Source organism: Vulpes lagopus, chromosome 8, assembly GCF_018345385.1.
Source record: "Vulpes lagopus strain Blue_001 chromosome 8, ASM1834538v1, whole genome shotgun sequence".
Taxonomy (NCBI): domain Eukaryota; kingdom Metazoa; phylum Chordata; class Mammalia; order Carnivora; family Canidae; genus Vulpes; species Vulpes lagopus.
The window spans coordinates 4660447-4685971 of NC_054831.1; the positions used below are offsets into that span (position 1 = coordinate 4660447).

At 50.6% G+C, this 25525-nt stretch overlaps 1 protein-coding gene across 10 annotated transcripts in view; it reads right to left on the reverse strand.

The window, feature by feature from the left end:
* Positions 1-25525, reverse strand: part of AGAP1 (ArfGAP with GTPase domain, ankyrin repeat and PH domain 1) — a 530214-nt gene that overhangs the window by 243957 nt on the left and 260732 nt on the right. For all 10 annotated transcript variants that reach the window (XM_041766497.1, XM_041766496.1, XM_041766499.1 and 7 more), the window contains one exon: positions 22847-22939. In XM_041766497.1, coding sequence (XP_041622431.1) covers positions 22847-22939 — 93 coding nt within the window. The remainder of the gene's footprint in view (positions 1-22846; positions 22940-25525) is intronic.

Below are 25525 nucleotides of genomic sequence, written 5' to 3' on the forward strand. Positions count from 1 at the left end.
AAATATTCTATAAAACTCATGAAATTTTAAAAAACACACATGAAATACCCAAATGAGGTAGAAAGTATGTAGAAATATCGCTTGTACGAGAGTGAATTACTTTTTTCTTCTGGAGAATAATTTATGGAAATAGGTACCTGAAGACTTAAAATTCCTTTGCCCTTTGACTAAACAAATTACAAGTTGGGCACTTACGATAGGGAAATCGGGGAGCATAAAGAATAAGTGTGATCTGGCTGCATAGATGTCCCTGCGTCCCTTCTGCTGTGCAATCACAGGAGCCTGGGGTGCAAGTGGATCTGTGGAGAACGTGCCTCAAAGGATGCCTCCGAGGCTTGCGGGCTGGAAACCAGAAGCAGGTTCCAAATGGCCTATACGGTGTGATCTCATTTTATAAATATAATTAAAGACACACCCGTTACTATTCCATCCATTCATTCAAGGAAGGCTTACTGAGCACCTACTACGACGTTAACTGTAATCAGGATTCCTTCTCTCATGGAGCACAGAGCAGATGGGACCAACCAGGGTGATGCAGGTGTCCCGTGGAGGCCAGGGTGGCAGGAGAGGGTCTGTGTAAGCACAGGGGATGGGGAACAAGGGGCATTGGGGGAGGGTGGGATAGAAAAAGTTTCAAGAGACCGTGAACTTACACAGGAATCTGAAAAAATAAGGTAACCACTGTTAGCTCAGGAGTTAGCATCACAGGTTACCTTCTTTTTTTTTGGTCCATATAGGTTTTCTAATTTTGATATGATGAGCCTGTATTACTTTTAGGGTTTTTGTAGTTTGCAGAACAATTCCATCCAGCCCCCTCCCCCCAAACTACCCCATCCTGGCCATCTCCCAGGATGGGGTGGCTCCTCCCCATGCTCAGGGGAGCCTCTTCTCCACCCCTTTCCCCGGGCATCAGGTCCTCCCTGTAGCTCCAAGCCCTGCCAAGAACAGTCCCCTCCCCCCCACTTTTCAGTCTTCGAGGCTCACGTGTTGCTACTGCTGACACCCTCACCCAGGCTGCAGGCCAAGGGTCCCTCTGCAGTGCCCGCCCCAGTTGAGAATCCCTGCACCCAGCAGCCTGCCTGCTGAACACAGCAATCCTTCCTCTCCCTCTCCAAAGACACCTGCTCTTAGCTTTCTTGTTCTCTTCCACTCAGTTCCCCAGCCTACGGGCACCCCTAGCCCCACTACCCTGTGACCAAGTCCATGCCTCAAGAATCAGATGGGACGTCATCTCAGCCAAAGAAGATCCTGCCTCTTGGGGAGGGGCAGCTTCCCCCCTGGATCCTGGTCAGCACTGTGTGCTGGGGGCTCACCTGCCTTCTTATCCAGGGGGTAGCTACCTTCTCCCCAGGCTCAGACAGGCTTGGTCTGCACATGGTTACTCTAGACGATAAACACAGAAGCAAACAGGCAATTGGTTACTCCCCCAGCTGTTAATTGCAGATGCTGACAGTGACACGAGATGGGGAGAATTATTTCTCGGAAGAACTTTTGCACGTTCCTGAATGCTTATTAATTAGCATTAAGTTTAGAATGCCTATAATATAGAACTTGTAGAAGGTTTCACCCATTCTCAATGTAACACAACACATAAAGTACTTGTAAGAATTACACACGCTTCTCAGCAATTATGTAATCAAGAGCTGATGATTCTGAGGATGCATTTACATACAGTGTATACTGGCAAGAGTTCTACTAACCTCCTAAGAAAAGACTGTTGGGAGCATTACAGGCAACCCAAAGAAGCCCACCATCACAGGGAAAGGGGCACGTCGATATGGACACAGGGAACACTAGAGGGTAATTATTAGAAGGGGAAGCAGAAATGGGGAGAATGAGAAGGCAAGCCACAGGCTGAAAGTGTCTGCGCCACACACATCTGGTGAAGGGGTGTCATCCAACTTGTATGAAGCATTCTTAACGATAAGAAAACAACCCAAGAGAAAAGTGAGATTTGGACAGAAACCTCACCAAGAAAGATACACAGATGGCAAATGAGCATCAGAAAGGGTGCCCGGGGGCATCTGGGTGGCTCAGTGGCTGAGCATCTGCCTTTGGCTCAGGTGATCCCGAGGTCCTGGGATCAAGTCCTGCATTGGGTACCCTGCAGGGAGCCTGCTTCTCCCTCTGCCTGTGTCTGCCTCTCTGTGTCTCTCTCATGAATAAATAAATGTAAAAAGTCTTTAAAAAAGAAAAGAAAGAAAAGAAAAAAGAAAGGTTGCCCAGCATCACAGGTCACCAAGGAATTGCAAATTAAAACCACCGCTGCACACCTGTCAGAATGGCCATAATCTCAAACACTGACACCACCAAATGCTGGCGAGGACGTGGAGCAGCAGAAACGCTCCCTGCTCGCTAGCGGGGACGCAGAACGGTCTGACACGAGGGAGGATAGTCTGGCAGTTTCTGGCTGAACTAAAGCTATTCTTACCATGCCACCTGGCAACCACACGCTGGTCTCTACACAAGTGAGTGACAACTTAAATCCACACCCAAAATCTGCACCCAAATGCTTGTCAGAGCAGCTTTATCCCAAGTGCCAAAAGCTGGGAGCAACCAAGATGTCCTTCAATAGGTGAAGGGACACACAGACTGTGTTTCGTCCGGCAATGCAATAGCGCTGGGCACTAAAAAGAAATGGGCTATCAAGCCATAAAAAGACATGGCGGGACCTTAAATGTGTATCACTAAGTGAAAGCAGCAATTCTGAAGAATCAACATGCTTTATGATTCCAAGCACCTGACGTACGGTTCTGGAAAAAGCAAAGGTACAGACACGATAAAAAGGTCAGTGGTTTCTGCGGTGGGGACGGAGGGGCGAGCCGGCACAGAGTGGAGGATTTTCTTCAGGGAGGGACACCATCCAGGAGGACACTGTAGAGATGGATACACGTCACTGTGCATTTGTCTAAACCCACAGGTCGCAGGCACCGAGAGAGACTCCGACGGCAACTGCGGACTCTGGGCGGCGATCACGGGCCGCGGCAGGCCTGTACGCTGTGGCCCGGGTGCCGGCGTGGGGGCGGAGGCGGCTGTGTGCGTCTGGGGAGGGGGGCTTGGTGGGACGTTCTGTGAATTTAAATCTGTCCTAAAAGTGAAAATCTATGGGTGATGGTAAAGAAGAAGAAGAGGAGGACGATGGGGAGGCGGGGGAGGAAGGGGGCAAGAGTGGCTCAGGGCCAACCACGTCAGGGCCCAGGCTGTGAGCTACCAGCAGCTCCCATCACCATGAGTGCCTGGGAACTCGCTGCTGGGGGACCCGTGGGACAGATCACCGCCACTGACATGTCGTCCCGGTGCCTCTGAGCGCCCACTGGCCTCCCGGAGAGGCGCGTCTCATGAGGCCCGCACAGCCCAGCTCCCCCACCGGGACCCCGAGCGTCCCCCGACCTCCAGCCCCAGGTGAAGCACGCTCACCTCTGGGAACGTCTCGTCGCCCTAAGGGAGGCTCTGGGGGTCCCAGCTATGGGACCTGCTCTCCAGCGGCCCTGGGAGGAGAGCCTGAGTGTGAAGACCAGAGGGCTCGGCCTTGCTGGGACCCGCCAGACGGCACACGTTGCCTCACACGACTGCGAACGTGCAACTGGTCGTCAACCCGCTTCGGAACCAAGTGGCCTGGTTAAGTGCAGCTCGGTTCCGAGTGAACCACCCAGATGGCCCAGGCCAGGCCCACCTGCTTGACGTCGCCACGGAAACCTCCAGAGCCGGGGTGGCTCCCTGGGCTTCCCCACGGGCCTCCCCACGGGCTCTCGCTGCTCCCTCCTGGGTGGCTCCTGGCGGCCTTCCTCGGACACTCCTGCCGCAGCACCCCCCCCCCCGCCCCCGCCACGGCACCCTGCCAGGCTCCGCACTGCGCACTCCAGCGCGTCCTGCTGCTTCCAGTGTCCGGGTAGGTCTGCCACCGTAACCGTCGCTTCCCGCAGTCCCTCCTCCATCCCCCAGCACACGCCCCCTCTCCACGGGCCCCAGCCCTCGGTCACGGGTGCCCCACGCTCCGGGCTTCCTGCCCAGTGCGCTGCCAACTCCAGGCGCTGAGGGGAGCCCCCGTCCATCCCGCAGCTGCCTCGCGGCCCCCCACAAAGCCGCTACCCAGCATGGCAAGGACGGAGGTCCTCGTCAGGCTCCAACACCGAACCCTCGTGCAGTGGCCTCCCCCAGAGGAAAGGAGGCAGAAACGACATCCCTAGTCTGAAAAATTACAAAGCGTTTATCATCGACACGAGAAAAAGAAAAGTCTCTTCAGCATAAAAAGCTAATGTCATGACTGATCTTCGCGGAAGGGCAGGGTAACGACCAGACTGGCCCCCCTGGGACGCTCATGAATTACCTGAGGCATCAAGCACCCTTCTGGCCACCACTGACTCGGATGCCATCGTGGCCCCTTCTCGCTCAGAGTTCTTATTCAAGTTAGGACTTGGTTAACACAGCACAGGATCTCCGTCCTGGGAAGACTCCCGCCTTTGGAAATCAAGGTGATGGACTGCCCAGGCTGCCTCCGTGATGTAAAGGACACGAAGAAAATTACTCCTTGACCAATAAAATGGAATTCTGACGAAGGTCACAAGCGGCCCAGTCCCCCCTTCAGGAAATAAAATGCACCATCAGTAACAGCCTGGCTAGGATCGGTCCTACAGGCCCGACAGACTGGACCGGCCAAGGATGGCCATGCTCTGGGGCGAGCCCCGTGGCACAAGGAACTCTGGAGAACCCAGGCTGTGGAGAACGTCCTGACGCCACCACCCCACCGTCCCAGAGGTTGAAATACCAAGGGAACAAGAGAAAGTGTCTCAGGTTGGCCTCTGCACACCAGTGCATGAAACTGCCTCTTGAACCATGACACCTGATCTCTAAAACTGCAGATCTGGGCCTCAGAGCAATGGAGTCTCAAGACATGGGTCTTGCAAATGAAGACACATGCTCCGCCCTTTCTTGGAGGTTCCAGTGCCAAGGAGAACAGTGAAGGTGCTAGGAGTCCTGACAAAAGGGCCCTGTCATCCTGGCGTGGCCCAGCTCTGCTCAGCTGTTCGTCTCCCAGTGACACCCAAGTGACATGTGAACCTGACAGTCCTGGAATGCTCTTTGGGAAACTTGCTTAGGTGAGCAGAAGCTCCCAGAATTCTCTCCTCAGCCTTCCACTCTTAGGGCAACACATTCCAAAGGAGACCCAGGCCTGGATCCCTCCTTGGACTATCCCCAACTCTCCATCTCCAGAAGTCTATCAGCTGAGGCACACCAGGCAGGTTCCTTGTGGAGCCTCCCAAGGACCTTCCAGAACAAACGTGACTCTTGGGAAGTCACATAATATTTAAACCCCAGCAATGCCATTTCCAAGCTGTGTGACATTGAGGAAGGGGCTTAATTTCTCCAAGTACTCGTTCTGTTTGCAAAATGGAATTATACTGTTATCCACATAAGGTGGTTGTAAGGATTGAGATTTTTTTTTTTTCCCATTCAATAAATATTTATTGAGCATCTATTGTTCTGGAGGCTTAGGATATACCAGTTGCCAAAAAGATGAAAACAACAACAGCAAAAAATCCTGGCCTTGTGATGTTGTGACACACGGATGGGTAAGCCCCAGGTAACAGCATCCATTGGCTCTTATTTGATTATTCTCAAAGTGTTTCCCTTTCTGGCAAATCTTGTGTCCAAGGAAGTACCCGTGTTATGCCCATTACTTTCCAGAAACCCACGAACAAACCAGAAAACATTTGTTGTCAAAAAAGGCAAAATTCAGGATGGTTATCCACACTGACCTTCCTTTGGGATACTTGTCGTGATCCTGCCAAACGCCCCAGACCCAGTCATCGGGACCCACGGCGGCCCAGGCCTTAGTCTCGGGGAGGCCTCCTGCACCCGGCAGCAAGCTCACTGAGCCTACCTGCTCCAAACCTCCAGCATCTTCAATTCCTTTTCCTGACGGCCTCCGCTCCAATACACACTAGCAATTCCCCAGCTGGTCCTCTGCCTGGTGGCGTGGGATACACCCCTGCTGAACACCCCTGCTGAACACCACCTTCCATTCCTGAGGCTTATGCTTCTCAAGTATCCGGAGAGTACAGGCAAATGATTTTTGAGGGAAATCCTCCACGACAAACCTTGGAAGTGTAATTCACCTCCTCTGACAGGATGCAGCGATGGGCTTATTCTTGGAGCCCGCAGCTGGTGTGACACCCACTAGTGACGGCTCAGAGAGAGCGGGAGAGAGGGTCACGACTCCGGACACTCCGTTCTCGCCCCTCCTTTGGGGGGCTGTGGCAAAGCATCCTGGCAGACTAGAGAACTTTTAAAAGTCATTGATAAGGCTCATTAATGTATCAAAATGTCACCTACTCAGTGTGAACCGTTAAAAATTATTAGTACAAGGATTAGTAGAAATAGTCATTAAAGTGCAGAAATATCATGAGAAATATCATGGAGAAATATTCATCACCTTGGAGCTTCACGGCCAGCCCTCACGCCCTGCTCCAAATCTCCAGTCCTGCATGGCCGGAGACGCAGCCTGTGGCTCCACCTGGGGTACTCAGGTCAGGGCCCCGGTAAACAAGCGAGGTGACCCAGTAGAACAACAACTTGGCTCAAATATTTGGAGACAATCAGCAATTTAACTAAGGACAGAAAGCACAGTCCAGCATAAGATATGCTTATGAAGCTGAAGACAAAAGTCACGTACATATTTAAAAAATAAAAGGTATAGAGCTGCGTCCTTGCAGTCTCTCAAGGGGATGTCCTTCCTCTCCTCTGCCATTTGGGGAGAAGCCAATTCAAGCACAAAACTGTCCGGGCTTGTGAACTGCTCCCCGCCCCCAAGTGCCCTACTCAGGGGTCAGTGATGGGACCGATGGGGACCTGGTGCTGGATGCTCTCACAAGGGAACCACCATCCATGCTGCCTGAAAACTCAGGGCAGGTTGATCTAACTCCACCAAGGCTGGGGGCTTTGGGGGAGCGGGGCCTAGAAAACAATTGCTTCTGGGGTGGTTAGCTAAATTTTGGTCATTTTGAAATAACTGGGGGAGGAAAAGTGACACAGATAGGTATCTCCCCGGGAAGCTTCAGGAAGTAACTTTCAAGATGGTGAGTTCTAGGAGAAAACCTTTAAAAATAAGGTACGGGGGACTGACGCAATGGGTATGGAATTAGAAATAAATAAGACCACGGCGTACGAGGATGAGGCCGGAAAGGCACCCGTGAGCCTTGGTCAGGTACCAGGTCTGCCCAAGCAGCATCTCTGGCAGGGAGCGCGCTGCATCTCAGGGGCCCCATGGACCAGGAGAATAGGAGAATGAGGAAAACACCAGCCACCCCATTAACGGGCGGCGAGAAGGAATGTGTCTGGAGCGCAGAGCACACAGTGTTCCTCCTCCGTCCACTGACGCCAACATCCAGCCAGGCAGCTCTTCGTCAACGGCCATGCCCCCCAGTAGCCCAATTTAGCACGCCTCTTCCGTTCCCGGGTGAAGCTAGATTTGGGATGGCTTTCATTTTTCGGGATAAACGTTACTTTTTACTGCTGTAACTTTGTACTTTTTAATAGAGACCAGGCTAAATGCAAACATCTTCCCCTTTTCCTAACTGAACAGAAATCACTAGCTACCATACGTTTTTAAGAGCAGACACTGAAATGAGCATCGCTGCCTGGAATTGAGCAAAAGTGTGATGATGTTTTTAAAACAAGTAGGAGACGGTGCGGGAGGGCAGCACAAACAGGAACAGACGGGCCTAAAACTACGGTAGCGGTGTTTTCCGAAAAGTCTCCGATGCCACAGGCACAGCCAAGAGATGCAAGCAATGTGTTCTTCACCGTAAAGATGAGGCCAGCGTGCTGGCGGCTGTCCCAAGGGTAGTCAGGTTCTTCTCTGAAAAATCCAAAAGGACAACAGCTTCTGCCTCCTGCATGGAAGCAGCAGAAATATGTGCGTAGATGCCAACGTCATCGCCCGTGTCCGTCAGCCAGCAGCAAGGGAGGGGGCCGCCCCCACACGGGGGGCCCCTGGAGGCTCCCCCTGCCGGCCTGGGCCTCAGGGCCGCGCCTCTCGGACCCACCGCTCAATCTCCACGGGAGAAACGGGTCTCATTCTCTTCCAGTATCATTTCCAGGAGCAATCTGCACTTTTCTACAAATGGTCTTTTGTATGGTTATTCTTGCTGAATTGCAAACAATAAGCCTTTCATCAATCAAGTCTGCCAAATCTCCTCCACTGTTGATAATAAAATGAGGGCTTCCATTAGGGGGGGAAAAAAAAGAAAAAAAAAATCAGAGCAGCCTCCTCAAACGCAAGACATAAAAACACACTTCCTTTTTGCGGAAATTATCCAGTCTCACGAATGCACGCACTGGTTACCTTGATGAGTACACATAAAACAACAATATGCTGGTTGTAGTTAAGGCAGGTATTTTTTTTCTTTTTTCTTTTCTTTTTTTTTTTGGTTCTGCAAATATGAATGTGAGTGGTCTGATGTAAGGATGTATCTAATCTAAGTGTGAAAAATATTTTCATTGCTCTGGGAACAGTCACTGTTAACTGGATGCAGCAACAGAAAGGGGGGAGAAAGGAAAAAAAAAAAGAAAGGCAGACCCAAGGGAATTACCAAATCAATTAACAAGTAATTCAGGAACTAATTTCTATATTGCCTCTTAGCACAAAATTGTATCTTTAATTTCTCCTGCAATAAGCATCTCTGTGATGGTCCTGACACACGCTGCCGCCGTAAATGAGTTTACAAGGATCTCTTTTTGATTGGCTCTACCACATTATTTCTTCACAGTTCAATGCTACTGTAGCCAAGTGCTCTGAAATATTTAATTATCCTGGTAGCTACCAGTTACCAATTTGCAAGACCCACAGTGAGTACAGTACATTTTAAAGAACTAGTAATCAACTAATTAAAACCACAGTGAATTCCAGATACTCCAATTACAAACAACCGCTGTGGAATACACTTAGCGGCTCCCTGAGACCGGGGAAGGCCTCTCGCGGGAGGCCTGGCTGTACCGTGGAGCGCGGGTGCCGCCAACCGAAGGCCCCTGGGTGCCTGGCTGTCGCCCTGCGCCTGGCTCTTTCTTAGTACAACCCAGGAGGGCACGCTGGGAGCTTGGCAGTCCACGAGGCCATTAAACGCGAAGACGGCGTGTTTTGGAAAGAGGCACAGGACGAGGGTTTGAATCCTGCCTTTGCCTCTTCCTGGCTTTGGGAAATCCTGCACTTGGGCCTCAGTTTCTCATCTGTAAGGCGTACGGAGTAGCACCACAGCGTCTTGGGGGGCGGCTAGGGCCCCAGGGAGGATGCTGGATAAAGAAATCCCCCCACGGTGATTTGTCCACCCTTAGGAACCAGATCCTTCCAAATGCAGTACTTTTTACTTATTCTCTTCCTCATTTTTACAATAAGTGGATCAAACAGTATGGAGAAGGGCCCCACTGAGAACGAAATGGCCAGTCACAATACAGTCAAGATGTGTGCCAACATTATTTATTTCTCTATATTTTTTAAGCCTAAGGAAGAAGGAAATGCCCAGGATGTTGGTGTTAATAGTGGAAGGAGCAATGGTGCGAGCATCTGGAAGGATGGGACCTGGATCGTGTCACATAAGGAGGGGTTACCCTGGGCAAGTCACGTAACCTTCTCAGGATTCAGTTTCCGTAACGTGTAAAAGGTGGGCCTCCTCCAGCTTTAGAAACAGCACGTTTATTATGCTAAGTCCGGTATGAGCCCCAGCAGAGCATGTGTTTATTTGGGCAAAAAATGGGACACTTGGAGAGAAAAAAGAAAACAAAAACTTCTTATGGTTAACACATGGAATTTGTATGTATTAATACGTCCCATAAAATATATGTGTATAATACATACGTACGCGAGTGGCCATGTCTTCATTCTCTAAGATAAATTACTTAACAAAAATATGTGAATCTTAAGTAGAACTTCAATTTCCACGCAAAAAAAAAAAAATCTGTGGGCAACCTGGGAGGCTCAGTGGTTGGGCGCAGGTCTGCCTTTGGCTCAGGCCCTGATCCCAGGGTCTTGGGATTGAGTCTGTCATCAGGGTCCCGGCAGGGAGTCTGCTTCTCCCTCTGCCTATGTCTCTGCCTCTCTCTCCGTCCCTCTCATGAATAAATAAATAAAATCTTTTAAAAAAAGATCTGAGACTAAACCCAAGAGATCTTGCTTTGCAGGAGAACCTTTGTGAAGCTTCCTTCCTGCTTTACACCAACCTGACATGGCACCTGAACCACAGAGGTGCTTGGTGCTCGAAGCATTAATCACTCCTAAGATCTGCCAAGAACCTACCACGTGCCCACCCTTCGAGGCCCATGGCCTCCGGTTCCTCTTGAGTTTGCAAACTGCTTCTCCATTCTCACCAGGTCCACTCACTCCCAATGCTCACAGCTCCTCCTCATCCCAGGGCTCCTCCTACCCCTCCTCAAAGGCCCACCAACTTTCAAAATTGTCCTCACTTGCCCCTTCCCTCCAACACAGGAGGGAGGAAAGAAGCACGCACTTCCATTAATTTACCATCTAAGAGCAGTGAAGATTTGAAAATGAAAGAAACTGCTGGAGGGGAGGTTGGTAGGGGGATGGGGTCACTGGGTGACGGGCAGGGAGGAGGGCGTGTGATGTAATGAGCACTGGGTGTTACATGCAACTGATGAATCACCGAACTCTACCTCTGAAGCTACTAATACACTATATGTCAATTAAATTCAAACAAAAATTTTAAAAAAGAAAGAAAGAAGAACATTGGGACAATCTTAGCGGTCCCTTCAGGTTGTGAGATATTTTTGCATTGCACTATTACGATCAGGCCAGTAAGTATTTAAAGATACTAGCGTATATAACTATTGCTCTTGCAATTTCCTTGGTTAGAAGAGGCATTTCATGGTACTTGAGACTTCTAACTCCCTCAGTATAAAGGAGGGGAAATTTAGCTTTGCTCTATTTACACACACGTACACGCAACTGTGCGGCACCCAGGGCATTTTATCCAAGACAATGTGCATTTATCAGAAGGAAACTGTCTTCATCTTTTAAGACCTACTTATTGAATACAATTTACATCATTAAAAATATTTTTACAGACCACCAGCATGTTCTCTAAGTATTTCCCCAAGATATCCGTCCATTCATGGTCGCCAGAGGGAAAAATAATCCCTTCCAACAGAAATCTAGCAGACCCTACTTTCACCAAATGGCCACGGTGACCGTGACAGTGGCTGTCACATGCCCCCTGTCGAGGGCACCGAGGCACCGAACACCCTGTGGTTCTCCAACCCAACACGCGTAACCTTGAAGGCGTCCCCAAGCGGCAGGCAATGCTGAGGGGGGCTGTCCAGTACTCCCGCGGCATTCCTGAAACGGCATCAAGGTCACGGAAGGTAAGAGAGACTGCAGAGCAGCGTGAGGGTGCAGGTGACCGAGGGGACCAAGCGACCCTGTGCAGGCAGGGACCCCAGGCTGCACCCGGGGATGGAGCGGAAACGAGGCTTACGGCAGAGCTCGGGGCACCGCCGTCGCCGTCCTGGCTGCGATCGCTGCGGCCCTGGAACCGCTGGCGTCAGGCGGACCTGGGCGCAGGGCGTGTGGACTCTGCACTGCTTCTGCAGCTTTTGCAAAATTATTTCACAACGAAGAGTAAAAAATATTACAGTTCTCCTTTATGCCCCACCTCATTTCTTGTGTTCCTACTCACCCAACCTTAAACCAAATATACAATTATTTTCACGTTGTGATTATTATACAGTTTCAGGCTTTCATTTAATATTTTATGACCCCTTTTCACACCTCTCAAGAGTCTCCATAATGAAAGTTCTAGAGGCTGTCTACCCTAGCACGATTTAGTAACCATCACTAATTTAATTCCTCGCTTGTTTGGGACAGCAGTTCCTAGGATTTTGATATTATCAATAATTCTGCTATGAATATTTTTGTACACTGAAGATCTTCTTTCTCCTTTTCTCTTGGTGAATTATTCCTCTGGGATAAATTTCTAGCAGAGAGATTAATGGGCGAAAAAAGTGAAGAGATTTTTTTAATGTCGGTTATGAACTGCTAGATTACTCTTCAAGAAGACCAGGCCAACTTTTGGGGACACGGCAATCTGCTTCTAAAACTTTCTTTTTAAATTAACTTTTGCTAAGAGTAGGATTTGATCAGGCTTTGCTAGTTATGATCCTAAGTATAAAACGATTTCTCATTGTTTTAAGTTTCTAATACTTCAGATATCTACAAAGAAAGGGCAAATCCATCCACGTTTATTTGATTCCTGTGGTTTTTCATTTCCAAATCATCTCTTGCAGGTTACTTATAGCCGCAGTATGTCTGTATAGCAGATACATTTATAGATTTCCATAAAATTTAATATATTTTAAAAATAATATGAATCCTCTTTCCACAGAATAACTTTGTGAAGATTAACATGTTCTTGTTTTTAGCACGAATTATAGTCACAAAGGCTCTGGTTGATGTAGAATGAAGAATAGGTGATTATAAGAACAGTCCACTGTTTAAATTTTTATAAACAAGGTACATATGAAGATATTTACTTAAGTGGAATTTCTTCTGTATGAATATTGAAAAGTAGCAGAGCAGTTTCAGAAGAAATCGATTTCTGCAAATGATTTTGGTCACTGATAATGGTTTGATTCTTTGAAGGTTAACAACTGTAGCTCTCGTGTTTTACCTAAATGTAGCACTCTATGTACATGAATCAAAATTAAGTGTAAAGAACACTGAATTAAAATTTATTCCATTTTCCAGAAATATTAACAACGTTGAGTGCAACTTCTCCAACGGAACACACTCTTGACAGCAAACATGAAACTTTATACTAGTGACCTACTCGGTCTACTCGTGTCCCTGCTCAACACCGCAGGAGAGGAGCTCTGCCCGCGAGCCGAGCACCCCTCCAGAAGCGTGTGAGCACACGGGGGGCGGGGGGCAGATGCACGAAGGATGCACATGCTGATGATCATCAGACAAGATGGCAGCAAAATCCCAAGTCCTGATGGAGTGTTGCAGGAGGGAGGAGGGAGACAGACACATCTCCTTGAGGACAAGGTAAGTTTTTCTGAACAGACGGCATCTGACTTGGGGCCCAAAGACAGGAAGATTGTGACGAGCACAGATTAAAGGGACCCATACCAACCAGGGCTAGGAGCCATGCGTGTTCAACGGGGAAGGGAAGACGCCGCAAGTGACCAGATCAGGTCACAATCTCTCAAGAGCCAGCCCTGACCAGCCGGTCAACCCCCAGGTCCTGAGGCACACCACCCTGTAGGTGCCAGTCAGCCTGGGTGCCAGACAACACATGCATTTGAGGACGGCCCCCCATGAGGAGAAAATACCATGTACTTGATTTCTGATCTGGTCATTATAAGCATGGATTAAATTGGGGGAATAGGGCAGGGAAGACTTTTCTAGAAACATACTCTACAGGACTCTTGGATTTAAATCCCAGCTCTGACATTGGTTAGTGCAGGGACCTCATCTGCTGTAGGACTTAGCCTCCCTAAGCCTTGGATTCCCATCTGCTGTTGGCAGAAGGTGTGCCCGAGCTTGGCAGAGAATTACATAAGGTCGTGGGATTGAAGCATCTAACAGTAAGCGATGCACAAGAGACGCCCAGGAAAACGGCCAGCACGGCTATGGTAAATCTAACACAATCATCATCTGGTTAACTGTGCGGACGTTTTAAGCAGGTGGAAAAGTGAGCCAGTAAGAACAGCAGGCTGTACGTCTCCCTGAACTGGGGAAGTCGAGGTTTGGGAAGGCCCTGAGGTGTTGGTATTTTTCTTAATGTGTCTCCAAATATAACACATATATATTATATATATGTTATAAAGTACCTACGAGGTTAGGTACTTTATAACAGTGTCTAACTCTGAATATATTTCCCAAGCCTAAACCCTTCCATGCCCATTTTGTACTATTTCACCAAATATCTACATATTCAATTACGGCTGTCTGCTTTGATACCAACGGCGTGAAGACCTGGCCATCAGGAAGTCCGCGGGAAAGAAGTTCCTTTGAGAGATGCAGGAAAGGAAAGGGTGTTTTTGCTACACAAAACTATCTGATAAAAGCGTCACTGTCTGGGGGGGCGCCTGGGGGGCTCGGTGGGTTAAGCAGCTGCCTTTGGCTCAGGTCATGATCCCAGGGTTCTGGGATCCAGCCTCATGCTGGAATCCATGCTCAGTGGGGAGTCTGCTTGTCCCTCTGCTCCTCCCCCAGCTCTAACAAATAAACAAAACCTTAAAAAAAAAAAAAAAAGGAAAGCACCTCAGTGTGATGTCTCTCCTGAGACAGGGACTGGGAAGACTCACAAGGTCACCCTCTCCAGCTCTGGAGCAAGCACCAAGTATGAGCGCACTGTGGGCCAGGAGCACACACAGGGGCCACGGACCCCGGGAAACCCGACGCACTGGCTGGTAAGGCCCCTGGAAAAGTGTCCAGTCCAGCAGCCAAAAGCCCCACAGAATTCCACTGTTGCTGCTTTTATACCAAACGTGAACTTCGGACGGTCAGGGTGATTCTTCCTGCTGGGAGGAGAGGAGCTCACTTGTTTTCTAAACTCTCTATTCACAAAGGACAAAAGCCAGCTTGGGAGAAGTCCTAGTCTACGCTCTGTGGCTCTGTGTTCTCACGTGTGGAGAAACCGAGTCCTCCAGCAGGAACTGCTCAAAGCAGCAGAAATGAAATTAGACTGGGAATCTAGGATTTTCCCGGACACCTCGGAAGACCTATTTCCAGGCAGTATCTGCAACGCGTGGACGGCGGTGACGGGTTTACAGCTGCCACTGGTCACCTGCACGGGGAGATCTCTGCTCCCACCACACCTTCCGTTCAGTCATGACAGGTGTTCTCTGGGCCTCTTCTCTTCTACCCGGGATAAAACACGCAGAGCTGTGGCTTTTTAGCACAGGGACAGGGTAGCTAAACTTGTGGACACAATTGATTTTTGGGGGGTTTTTTGGAAGGCCAGGAGCCGTGTGTCAGATTAACCCCAGAACTGCAGGGACGTGCTGAATAAACATGCTTTTCCTGGCCTTTCCCAGCTGCAGGCCTGACATTCGCCCACGGTCCCGAGGAGCCGCCCCTGCGTGGGAAAGGACCCACTGAAATCACGGATTATTTCAGCTTTTTTTTTTAAAACCGATCTGAAGGGTCTCCGCTGCCGTAACAGTTACAAAACGCTCCGCACAGAGAGGGAGCTACATGCTTCGTGAAACGATGTGTTGCCCGAGTCTTAACTTCAAAATTCTCACTTTACTGCAACTCAGGAGGATATGGGCTAAGACCCTCAAATCAGAACGTTCTGACCACTGTGCGTTTCTTATCCATACACGGAGCCGCAACAGGTAGGTTCTTCCGATTCTCAAACGTACGGGCAGGAACACGGCGGCCTTACCTTGAAATATTAGGAAGGCCCGAGGCAGAAGGATATTATAGGGGAGACGGCTGCAGGTGGCCCTTGGGGTCACACGCCCCTGAGCTCCTGCCCCAGCTCTGCTATTAATTAGTCCCACGTTATGGGCTGAATTCTGTGCCCCCCAAATCCAGATGCTGGAGCTCTAACTCCCGGTGTGACCGTCCTTGGAGACGGCCCTCAGAGGTAAGGGATGCTAACTGGGGTCCTGAGGAGGGGCCCATCTCCAGGGTGACCAGTGGCCTCAGTAGGGGAGGAAGATACCAGGAGAGGCCATGTGAGGACACGGGGGGAAGGCAGCCACACGCAAGACAGGGCGTCCTCACCGGAAACCGATCCTGCTCGCGCCCCGACCCTGGGCTTCCAGTCCCTAGAAATCGGCACCCGTTGCCGAAGGCCCTGGGCGGCGGTACTTTGTTCGGGACGGCAGCCCCCGCAGCCTGACACACCGTGTGACGCTGGGCAGGTACTTTTTCTTGAAACTTCCTTCATCTCTCGAAAGGAGACAGTCTCCGGTGCTCAGAAATAGTAAGTGTTGGCGACTGCTAACACTGATGGGTTAGAACTACCCGTCATCATACACCCGACGGGATAAAGCGGCAGGAGGAGGAAACCCTCGGATTAGGGAGCACGGTGGCGAGTCGCTCTACACAGGCAGGGCTGCTCTGGTGCTTGGCGTCACTGCCGACAGGCGCTGTCCCCGGGGCTGGCAGGGCCCGGAGCCCTGAGCTCTGTATGGTCCTAAGTCTCACACCCCTTTGCTGCCACTTTGTGGAGACACAGCCCAACGCCCCCCCAAGACGACACGGGGAAGCCAACACCCCTCCCAAAGTCAGCCGGGGCCTTTGATCATGGGGCACCCCAGCCTTCAGGCTCCTCGCACCCCTCCTTCCTGCTTGGCTGCTCATTCTGTCCCCCACTGCCTCCTCCTGTCCCCAACCTCCTCTACACAGCGGCGCACGTGACTGCTACAAGCTGACTGTGTCTGCTAACCCTAACCCTAACCGTAACCCTAATCCTAACCCGTACCCTAACACTAACCCTAACCCTAACCCGTAACCCCCACTGCCTCCTCCTGTCCCCAACCTCCTCACCCCCACACCTTTCCTGCATCATAGAATCCACCGATCCTCAGCTCCTCAGGCTCCCAGGGTCCTCCCCCTCAAACCTCCATCACCACACTCATCCACCAGGCCCGGTGGTCACGGGGTAGGGTCTCCACCATGCGTCTGAGCCCAGCCTGGCTCACCGTCGTCTCCTGTTTCCCTGCACCGCTGGCGGGGTGCCCAGCGCACGTCTACACAGGGGAGCACGCGACTGCTACAAGCTGACTGCGTCTGCTAAGAAATAATGCCTGGAACAAATACCCTATTGATTCAACCAGACACAAATAAACTGATTTCAGGCCCGCGTTAGCTTTGGGGAATCTTCCTCTATTTTCGAGTGAGCTTGTGTCGCTGAGCTCGTGGGGAATTGGGCTTCACCATCACTGTTGAACTTTTAAAGAAAATAAACAATGTTTTGCTGAAATGAATCACTTAGTCAGATATTATCCCAGCTCCTGGATTATGGATACACAGAGGACACATTGAGTCTTATTGGAAAGAACATTATGTCTGCATGGCAGTTTATAGTGTACAAAGCGCCTGAGCGCACATGGCTTTGTATCACCCTCCTGCAGCCCACGCCACCAAGGGAAGTAGCATTTTAAATTGCTTCGCAGATTTATATTTAAATGACAGATTCCGTATTTTGGTTAATGCCATTTCTTCATGCACTTTGTTTAGACCGTACCATCGTCCACCTACGCTGCCAAAGTTGGGGTCCTGGGACGGTGGGGGGGAGGGGGTGTGTATGTCCTACTCAGTCCAAGCCGGACGACTGTCAATTCCTACCCAAGCACCCAGATACCCTGAATTGTTTTTCCAACGACAGTGTGATATTTGAGGAGTCAAATTAAAAGCCTGTGATGCACCCACCTGACCCATTAAATTAATAATCGTAATTGGCTGAGTCTGTCGTGAACTAGGCCAGATGCAATCCTCTCAGGGAGTCGTTCACCCAAGTGAGGTAAATTAGCTTTCAGGGCACTGGGGTCCACGTCAGTAAATTATCTGCTTCTGGGGAACTAAATGGGCCCCCGATGCCCGGGCAGAGCTGATTTGCCACATGGGTGAACAGCGTATTCTCAGGGCGCCTTTGGCTCACCTTGGCTCCTCTGTGGTCAGGCCTGACAGACATGAGCCATGGGGCTGACACCTCGCAGATGCTGCCGGGGGGGCGGTGTGGGGCTGTGCTCCTGGAAGAAGAACACAGTGCTCCTCTCTCTCTTCCAAATCCCCCCCCAAAATCGCAGACCGGATTTCAATTTTGTTTCCTCCGCAAAAGCACTGGCTGGAAGCTGACCAACCGTGACCGGAGTCAAACTTGGAGATGCTAAAGTTAGCGTCATGAGGTAGTTTTTGTTCCGCTGGGGCCACACCATCCACCCCCACCCCAGGCTGATCCCAGGTACCAGAGAGCACGGGTCAGGGCCTACGGTAGGCTGGCCGAGGGGATTAACTCCAGGGGTGTCTTTCACTTAATCGACAATTGCTTCTTTCTACTCAGCTGAGAATCAAAACCACGCACCACTTCAAACAGTTCCTGGGCCTGACGGTGGAGTGCTACCGGAAAGTTCCACGTGGGTCGGCCCTTCGGCTGAGGGCTTGGGAAGGGTTTTCTGGTGGCTTCAGGTGGCTGTTGGGAAGTATCTGCTCTCCCTGACTGTCCCCTCCAGAGGGGACCGTGACATCCAGGTTCGAGGTCAAAATTAAGGCTTAGAGACAGGTGTTCTGAGGGCACGTCACGGCCCTGGTGTATCCGTGGGGACAACCATCCCAGCCTACATGTGCAGACCTCGGCCTCGGCGGTAACCTCGCAAGCCCGTGGAACAGAAAGTGCTCAGCCAGATGCGCGCACGAGAACCAATGGCCCAGTGACTCCTGAGTGGCCACCGCAGCGGCCACCATGCACAGGTGGCCCACACACGCCTCTCTACCTGCCTCTCGTCAACATCCACGGAGCTAGTTTCTCTCAAAATACCACCCAGTTGATGAAACAGATCAAAAAAAAAAAAAGCCTTCAGGAAGCAGGAAGCAGATGCCGTGTTTTGCCCATAAATCTCTCTAAAAGTTCACGGTGAGGCCTGCTGGCACCTGGAGCTTTCGTACACAAACGGGCAGGCGAGGGCCCCCACTGATGACCGCCACAGGCCCGAGGGGCCGCCGTGAAGGCAAGGGGTCCCTGCCGCAGCCCGACTCGCGGGGGCGCCGTCCACTTCCAGAACCTTCCGTCCTCACCATCCCTGGACACCCGCCGCCTCCGGGCCCACGGCACATGTGGGAAGGGGGGTAAGGCCGGACGAATGCTGGTGGCTGGTCTCAAGGGGGACGACCAGCCTCCCACGCAGAGGCAATACATGAAGCAAAGATGGTGTTTTTTTTTTTTACTCTTCTTCATTCCTTGGAGCCTGGCCAGAGACGACACACGCCAGTGAGATGCTCGCGTGTCCGTCCCGCCGAGGACAACCTGGATTTTCAACTGTGTGCGCACGACGAGGGAGGCCAGCCGACCGGGATCTTAAAGATTCAGAAACACGCTGGCGTAGGTCACGAGGCGGGAGGCGAGGTGAGGCCACCGGGTCGGTGTCTGCGGGGCAAGCGCGGCGGCGGGAGGCAGAGGCGGAGGCGGCCGGGAAGGGGAGAGGCCAGGGCTGAGGCTGTGTATCTGTACCATAATATAGAGATTAAAAAATGCCAAAGGGAAAGAAAGAAAGGAGAGCACACAGCTGCCGTCCCCCAAACAGACCTCCCATCTGCCACCCACGATTTGCATGTCACCTTCTCCGGGCTCATTTGTACTTCATTAACTGCCATTGACTTAACAAGATTTATGCAAATGACACCATAGGAGCTCCCTAACTCCCACTGCAATCAAGTGATTATGTATGTACAACTCTCCACAGCAATGAAAAATTAATACGTGACAAGCCCACTCGCCGCTGAGCCGGGCCTCTGGCTTTTTTTTTTTTTTTCCCTTGCTTTGCTTTTTAATTTTTATTCGAACAGACCTTATCTTATTAGTAAAAGAAAAAAAAAAAAAGAAAGAAAAGAAAAAATAGAATTCTCTGAACCAGTTCTCCTCGAAGGCCCTGAAAGGACAAAAAAAGGAGAGGTGGGCTCCGGTCCTCAAAAAAAAAAAAAAAAATGAAGTGGTTTTGCAGAAAATCCATGATATTCTTGATGAGGGATTTTTAACTGGGGAGAAAGGGAAGAGATGAAATCCTTGCCTATCGTGATCAAGCTGGTTCCCACACTGGCGGAAGAGAACTCTGCTCTCAAAATGAAGCAGCTGTAAAACGTGAGCAAAACATGGTTAAGATGATCCACCAGAACGCAATCTGTACAAACACGAGTCTGGCCGTGGAGCATGTTGAAGACCGCCGGGCCTGTGTCCTAAATCAGCTGCTACGAGATTCCTGTGAGGAAGAGGAGGGAAGAGTCTGCAATGATCAAAAACACTGGCTGGTCCAAAACCCAGCACCCAGGAAGGTCGCAGGGGTTCCAGGACGCTTTCTCTGCCACCGGGCAACGCACCCATGAGCCGGGGCATGGGGCTCCCAGGCGCAGAGCAAGCCTTGAACGTGGAAGAGCCTGTGTGTGAAGAGCTGGGGCTCCGTGCCGGGCAGAAGGGCGCGTGGCAAGGGAAACCACTGCGGGCCGAAGCGAGCCCTCCCATGCTGGGGCACAGGAGGGCGGCTGCGTGGTCCCCAGAGAAACGTGCTGTGGCTGGCCGTCGTGGCAGTTTCTTCTACACAGGCAGAGGGTACTCGTCTGAGGTCAGGGCCCACGTGTTTAATTTGCAACATGTAACTTGCCTTCTAAGCTTTCTGAAGGCTTCTCCCCAACAGGCCACGGAGAGAGTGCAGGCGCTGGGGCAGGGGGCTGAGGTCCGGATCCTGGCTCCATCGCTTCCTAAACGGGCTGGTCTGGACTACTCACCTTGCCTGGGTTTCATGCAAAGCAAGGATAAAACTGCCACCTTACCTGTGGCGGTGTGGAGGGTTCAAGGGGACGCTATATGAAAACATGTTTCCTCAACAGCAGCGAGCATCGAGGACGTGCCAGCCATGGGTTCCTTCCTCTGCGGCCCTGCTCCTCGTCTCTGCTGCCTGGAGTCACCACGCGGGGAAGGTTAGGAACTCAGACTGTCTCTAATGATCTCGGATCCCTTATAAACACGGCACAAGCGGGCGTGCGAGATAAATCTGTACGACCATCTGTAAAAGCCCACATCAATCCCTGCAACCCACAGAAAGGCTCCGACAAAGGTGTGCCCTGAGCATGACTAATTGGGAAATCCAGTTTTGCTGGAATTTAAAAAAATTCTCTCTGGCATCTTCACATCCCAGCATTTCAAGGGGCTCTGATGATCACGCAGGGCCCATTTCGCAGATGAGGAGTCCGAGGCCTAGATGGTCCTGCCACGGGGGGGACTCTGATCCGACAGGTGTGCACTTCTGGGAAGGAGTCTGCCCGTGGCTGCCCGTGGGGGACAAGGAGCTTCGAGGGACAAGGAGCCATGTTTGCTCCTCTACCACGATTCATCGAGAAATCAGACCATAATTTAGATTTCGACGAGATTATTTTGAACATTCACAATTGAAAGGCTTCCAAAGACTGGATAATACTCATTTTACGCTTGATGGTCAACTCCAATCGGCACACATATTGAAAACCTAGCCTGCAAAGCGGGCCCCCTCTGCAGATGAGCAGGGTACAAATTGAGTGAAGGTTCCAATTACACCAGGGGCCTGCCCAGCCCGGGTGGAGGGCAGCAACCCCCCTCCCCCAACTGACAATAAGCTTGAATTAAGGACAGTCTAGAATTAAGTTTTAATATTCCCAAAAGGAAATGTCCCCGGACCAGTGTTTTAAATGAGAGAAAAGGAGTCAAATGATTTTCATAATTCCAGTCGAAACAGCATCTACAGAAAAACCACCCATTAAAATCACCTTCGGTGGATGGTTTGGTGTATAAATAAAGACAGACAAAGAAAATAATAAGTAACTACGTGCATGGACTTGGACAGTAACAAAACCACTTTAGAGGGAAGATGTCACCCACCAGCAAAGAGGAGGGATGAGGATTTCTCCCGACGGTGCCCTGAGCTAGTCCACACATCTGTGGCCTGGGATCCGAACGTTTCTGGAGTCCCTGCTCCGGACTCATCCAAGACGCCATGGCCCTCTCCAACCTGTTCCCACACGTCCTGGCTGAAACCGCCGGGCCCCTGGCTAACACTGCATTCCTGCTGGTTTCAGACGGCCGAAGTTATATTTGTGCACAGACTCCAGCCCTTTGTAAGGGCGGCCAGTGCCAACCCGAGTTCATGGAAAACCGTCTAGGTGCCCGCAGTGGAAGCTGGCAAAGAGCAATCACCCAGAGGGACAAATTGGTCACAGCCGTGTTCTCAAGAAGCAGAGCTATTATCCTGCCCACAGATTTTTTTTTTTTCCTCTCGAGCAGAATGCACTCTAAATCAATTGGACTTCTTTCACAAAGTAAAAGATGCTATTTCCAAGAGCCACAGTGCTGGGTCGAAGTCTTTATTTTTATTTTCCTTGGAACTATAATAGCAAAATACATCACGTGGTTTCCCATTTTACTTGAGACATAAAGTAATTTGGTACCCGGTTTCTGGGCTAATGAAAACCTATTCCAGGCTAGCAACATAGGCCAAAACAAATGCTTGAATTCAAGTCCTGTTGTGTAATGAGGAAGTTTAATTAAGGCCCCACATTACAGCTGTAAATGTTCCTTTATATAATAAGGTCTAAATGAAACTGAACCTAATCAAAGTTACAATTCCTTCATTAGCAAATTACAAACAAGAGCGCGCAGCTGACACACCGGCTATGATTATCACAACTAATTGCCTCGTTGTTACAAACCAGCCTGAAACAGTGTTCAGATGTCCGTCTGCGAGAGCAAATTAGGGCCACATCGGGCTATTCCTGTGATCACAAGGGGCTCTTGTACGGCGATCTGATTTACCCCTGTCGACTGGCGGCCAGCGGCCCAATCAAAGCCGAGCTACAAAGGCAGCCTTTGAAGCCAGCTCAGCCTCGAAACACACTCCATATGCAGCGGGCAGACTGCACTTCATTAGATCTGTTGTCACATTTTTCCCTCTTCTTATTCTAATGATCCTATTTTAATACACACAGGAACCTCTTCTAATTGATGTCAAGTGAGTGACTTCTACATTCATCAACAGAACACATCAAACAAACCTTGGCGCGCGAGCCAGCATCATAGCAAGGAGAGACCGAGGTGTGTCTCCAGCTCCAGGAAGGGGAGAAAAGGGGGAAGCAGCGTACCTGTTTAATTGGGATGGCTCGACCGCTCCCGATGCTGTCCGCTCGGCTTTCCAGGCCTTTCTTCTCTTTGTCTGGGTCACTTCCTTTCCGAGACTGCAAAGCAAAAATAAAGTTAGCATTTGGGTAAGGGCTGCGGCTCGCGGATCTGCAGGCCTGCCCTTCCCCGGACAGCTTCTGCGAATCCGTATGGAGAGGCCACGGGCGAGGTGGGCAGGTGCCCGGGCGCACCCGAGGAGCAAGCTATTAGGTACTTGGTTTCCACCGGCCCATCGTTTTACGGAGAATTTTCTAAACTTTTTCCCCTACTTTTCCTCCACAAAATTATCTTTTAATTCTTTTTTAAAGAGCTCAAAATTCAATCACTAGGAACCAATGGACCGTATAGGAAAGTAACGCCCAACAGGAAAGCAGAGTCTCAGGCTGCCGTTAACCCAGCCGAGGAGAAGAGGCCTCCTTGCGGCTTGTAGGGGAAACCTATCACAGAAGTGCATATGCTGGCTTAACGTCTGAAGGATTTTTAAATTCTATTAACGGCGGAGCTGAACAATTTAACAGCGTACCCTTCATTCGTATCAAGGTGCCGTTAACGGTTTTGGTTTTTTATTTTTTTTAATTGCTTCTGGGTGGTTAAAAAGCAGCACATTCCGAGTCAAACTAGCATACCATGCCACAGAAAAGAACAAAGGGAAAAAAAAGTTGAAAATCTCTTTTTCAACGAAACTCGGGGTAGGAGGAGAAGCTTCGTCTGCCCAGCGCGCAGGACGGCCTCGGACGCCGTGTGGACCGCCCGGGAGCGGGTCCAGCGCACGGCCACGCCGGGAAGCGGAAGGAGGAGCACCCCGGCTCGGTCTCAGCTCCGGATGGCATGAGAAAGTGTGAGCACAATGATTTTCTGACAGATTTATTTTATTATGAGAGAAAGATCTGAAACTCGTCCTCCTTAATAACTGTGCTGACAAGTGACAACTTCACTCCATTACTTTTCAATGGGAACATTACTCACGCAATATTGAAAATGGAGAAATATTTTCATGTGCTTTTCAAATCTGAGATGATATATGAAATGAACAGACTTCGTGGTGTCCGGTGCTGCAGTGAAGAGCTAATGAAATCCAGTTTCAAAGGGGTGTGAGACAGAGTGGCAGATTTTTTTTTTTTTAAATATTAAAAGGGGGCAGTGTCCTGGGGTGTGCGAGAGAGAAGTCCCACGATATAAACTCAGATGTGGCACTTCAAAGAGCACGTGTGCTCATTAGGAGACAGGCCGCTTTGAGGAGGAAAAGAGCCGACATTTACTGAACACCTACTATGTGCCACGCACTGTGCACTTTTTTCCTGAAGGATGGCAGATGCCTGGAATGAGGCAACAGGAGAAGAAAAAGCAACAAGCAGGAAGTTGCAGAAAAATGTAAGACTGAGTCTGTCCGTTTGGGCTAAGAGGAAACGGGAGATACCAATTCCTTGTCATGGATTTTAGCTACAGGGTAGGGCTCACTTTTCTCTTTAATTAATTCTTTAATTAATAATGTTCGGTTAGAGCTACGAAACAGCCCTCAATCCTCCTTTCGCCACATTGTAATGCACAGGCAAGTTGGAACTTGAGCTTTTTATCTGTAAAATAAGATTCGAAGCTCCCAGTGATAATATAAAATATATATGTATTTTTAATCCACAGGGCTCATTAATGAGATTCTTGGAATTTGATGAATTCCAAATCTCCAAACTTGAAAATGCACCTTCATTATTCTGTGTTAACCAGAACAATTAACAAAACAAACATAAAGGAATTAGCATCTTCCTCCAGGCAGCACGTCTGCCCCCACGAGTCCGTCTGCTGTCCGAGCAGGGCTCCCCGATTCCCGGGACGCAGGACGCCGGAGAACCCAACTCAGTGTCTGATCACACACTCTGACGTGAACAGCCCTGAAAGTTAGGGAGACGTCACCCCAAAATGGCAGAGAGAAATCCCCCGATGAGCCTGGGGCTCTGGCGGGGGAGGCTCAGGGTGCGGATGCTTCAGGGCAGGAGCCAGGCTGAGCTGCTGGTCAGGAGGGCCTGTCGCACCCGCCACCCAAACAGACACCCAACCACCCCCGGACGCATGAATCTGCAGGACGACCGCCCGAGTCTTCCACCAGCTTGGGGACCACATGGCCCATGGCACGTCCTCCCGCTCGTGCTGACACCGCTCCGTGACACCCTCTGGTACAAAGCAGCGCGTGTCATGAGTGACAGTGCCAGGGGACCAGCCAGACGCGCGCAACTGGAAGCTAACAGGAGCTGACCACGCTCAGCACAGGGGTCAGCAGCGAGCCCGGGGAGGGACCCCGAGCCTCACCAACACCGAATACAGAAGAAAGAGAGGTTAAAGACAGTCTCGTTATCACCTGCTCCTCTGCACAAATGTTTACCCTCCCCACGTGATGCAAGAAGCCACGGAGGGACACCCCATCAACCACCTGCCCACGGGGACAGGAGCCAGGCCTACCCAGGAGCCCTCGCCACCAAGCAGAAGCCTGCTTTTCCCCCTCTGACCTACAACTAGCCTCTGACTAGGACACCCTGTGACCGGACCCGTGACCTCCTCCGCCACAGGCACTGCTCACACGGTGCTGCTCACACCCTAACCCTGCTGCCTCGTTTTCCCGGTGAGCTCCTAGGAGTCTGCACAGTGAGGCT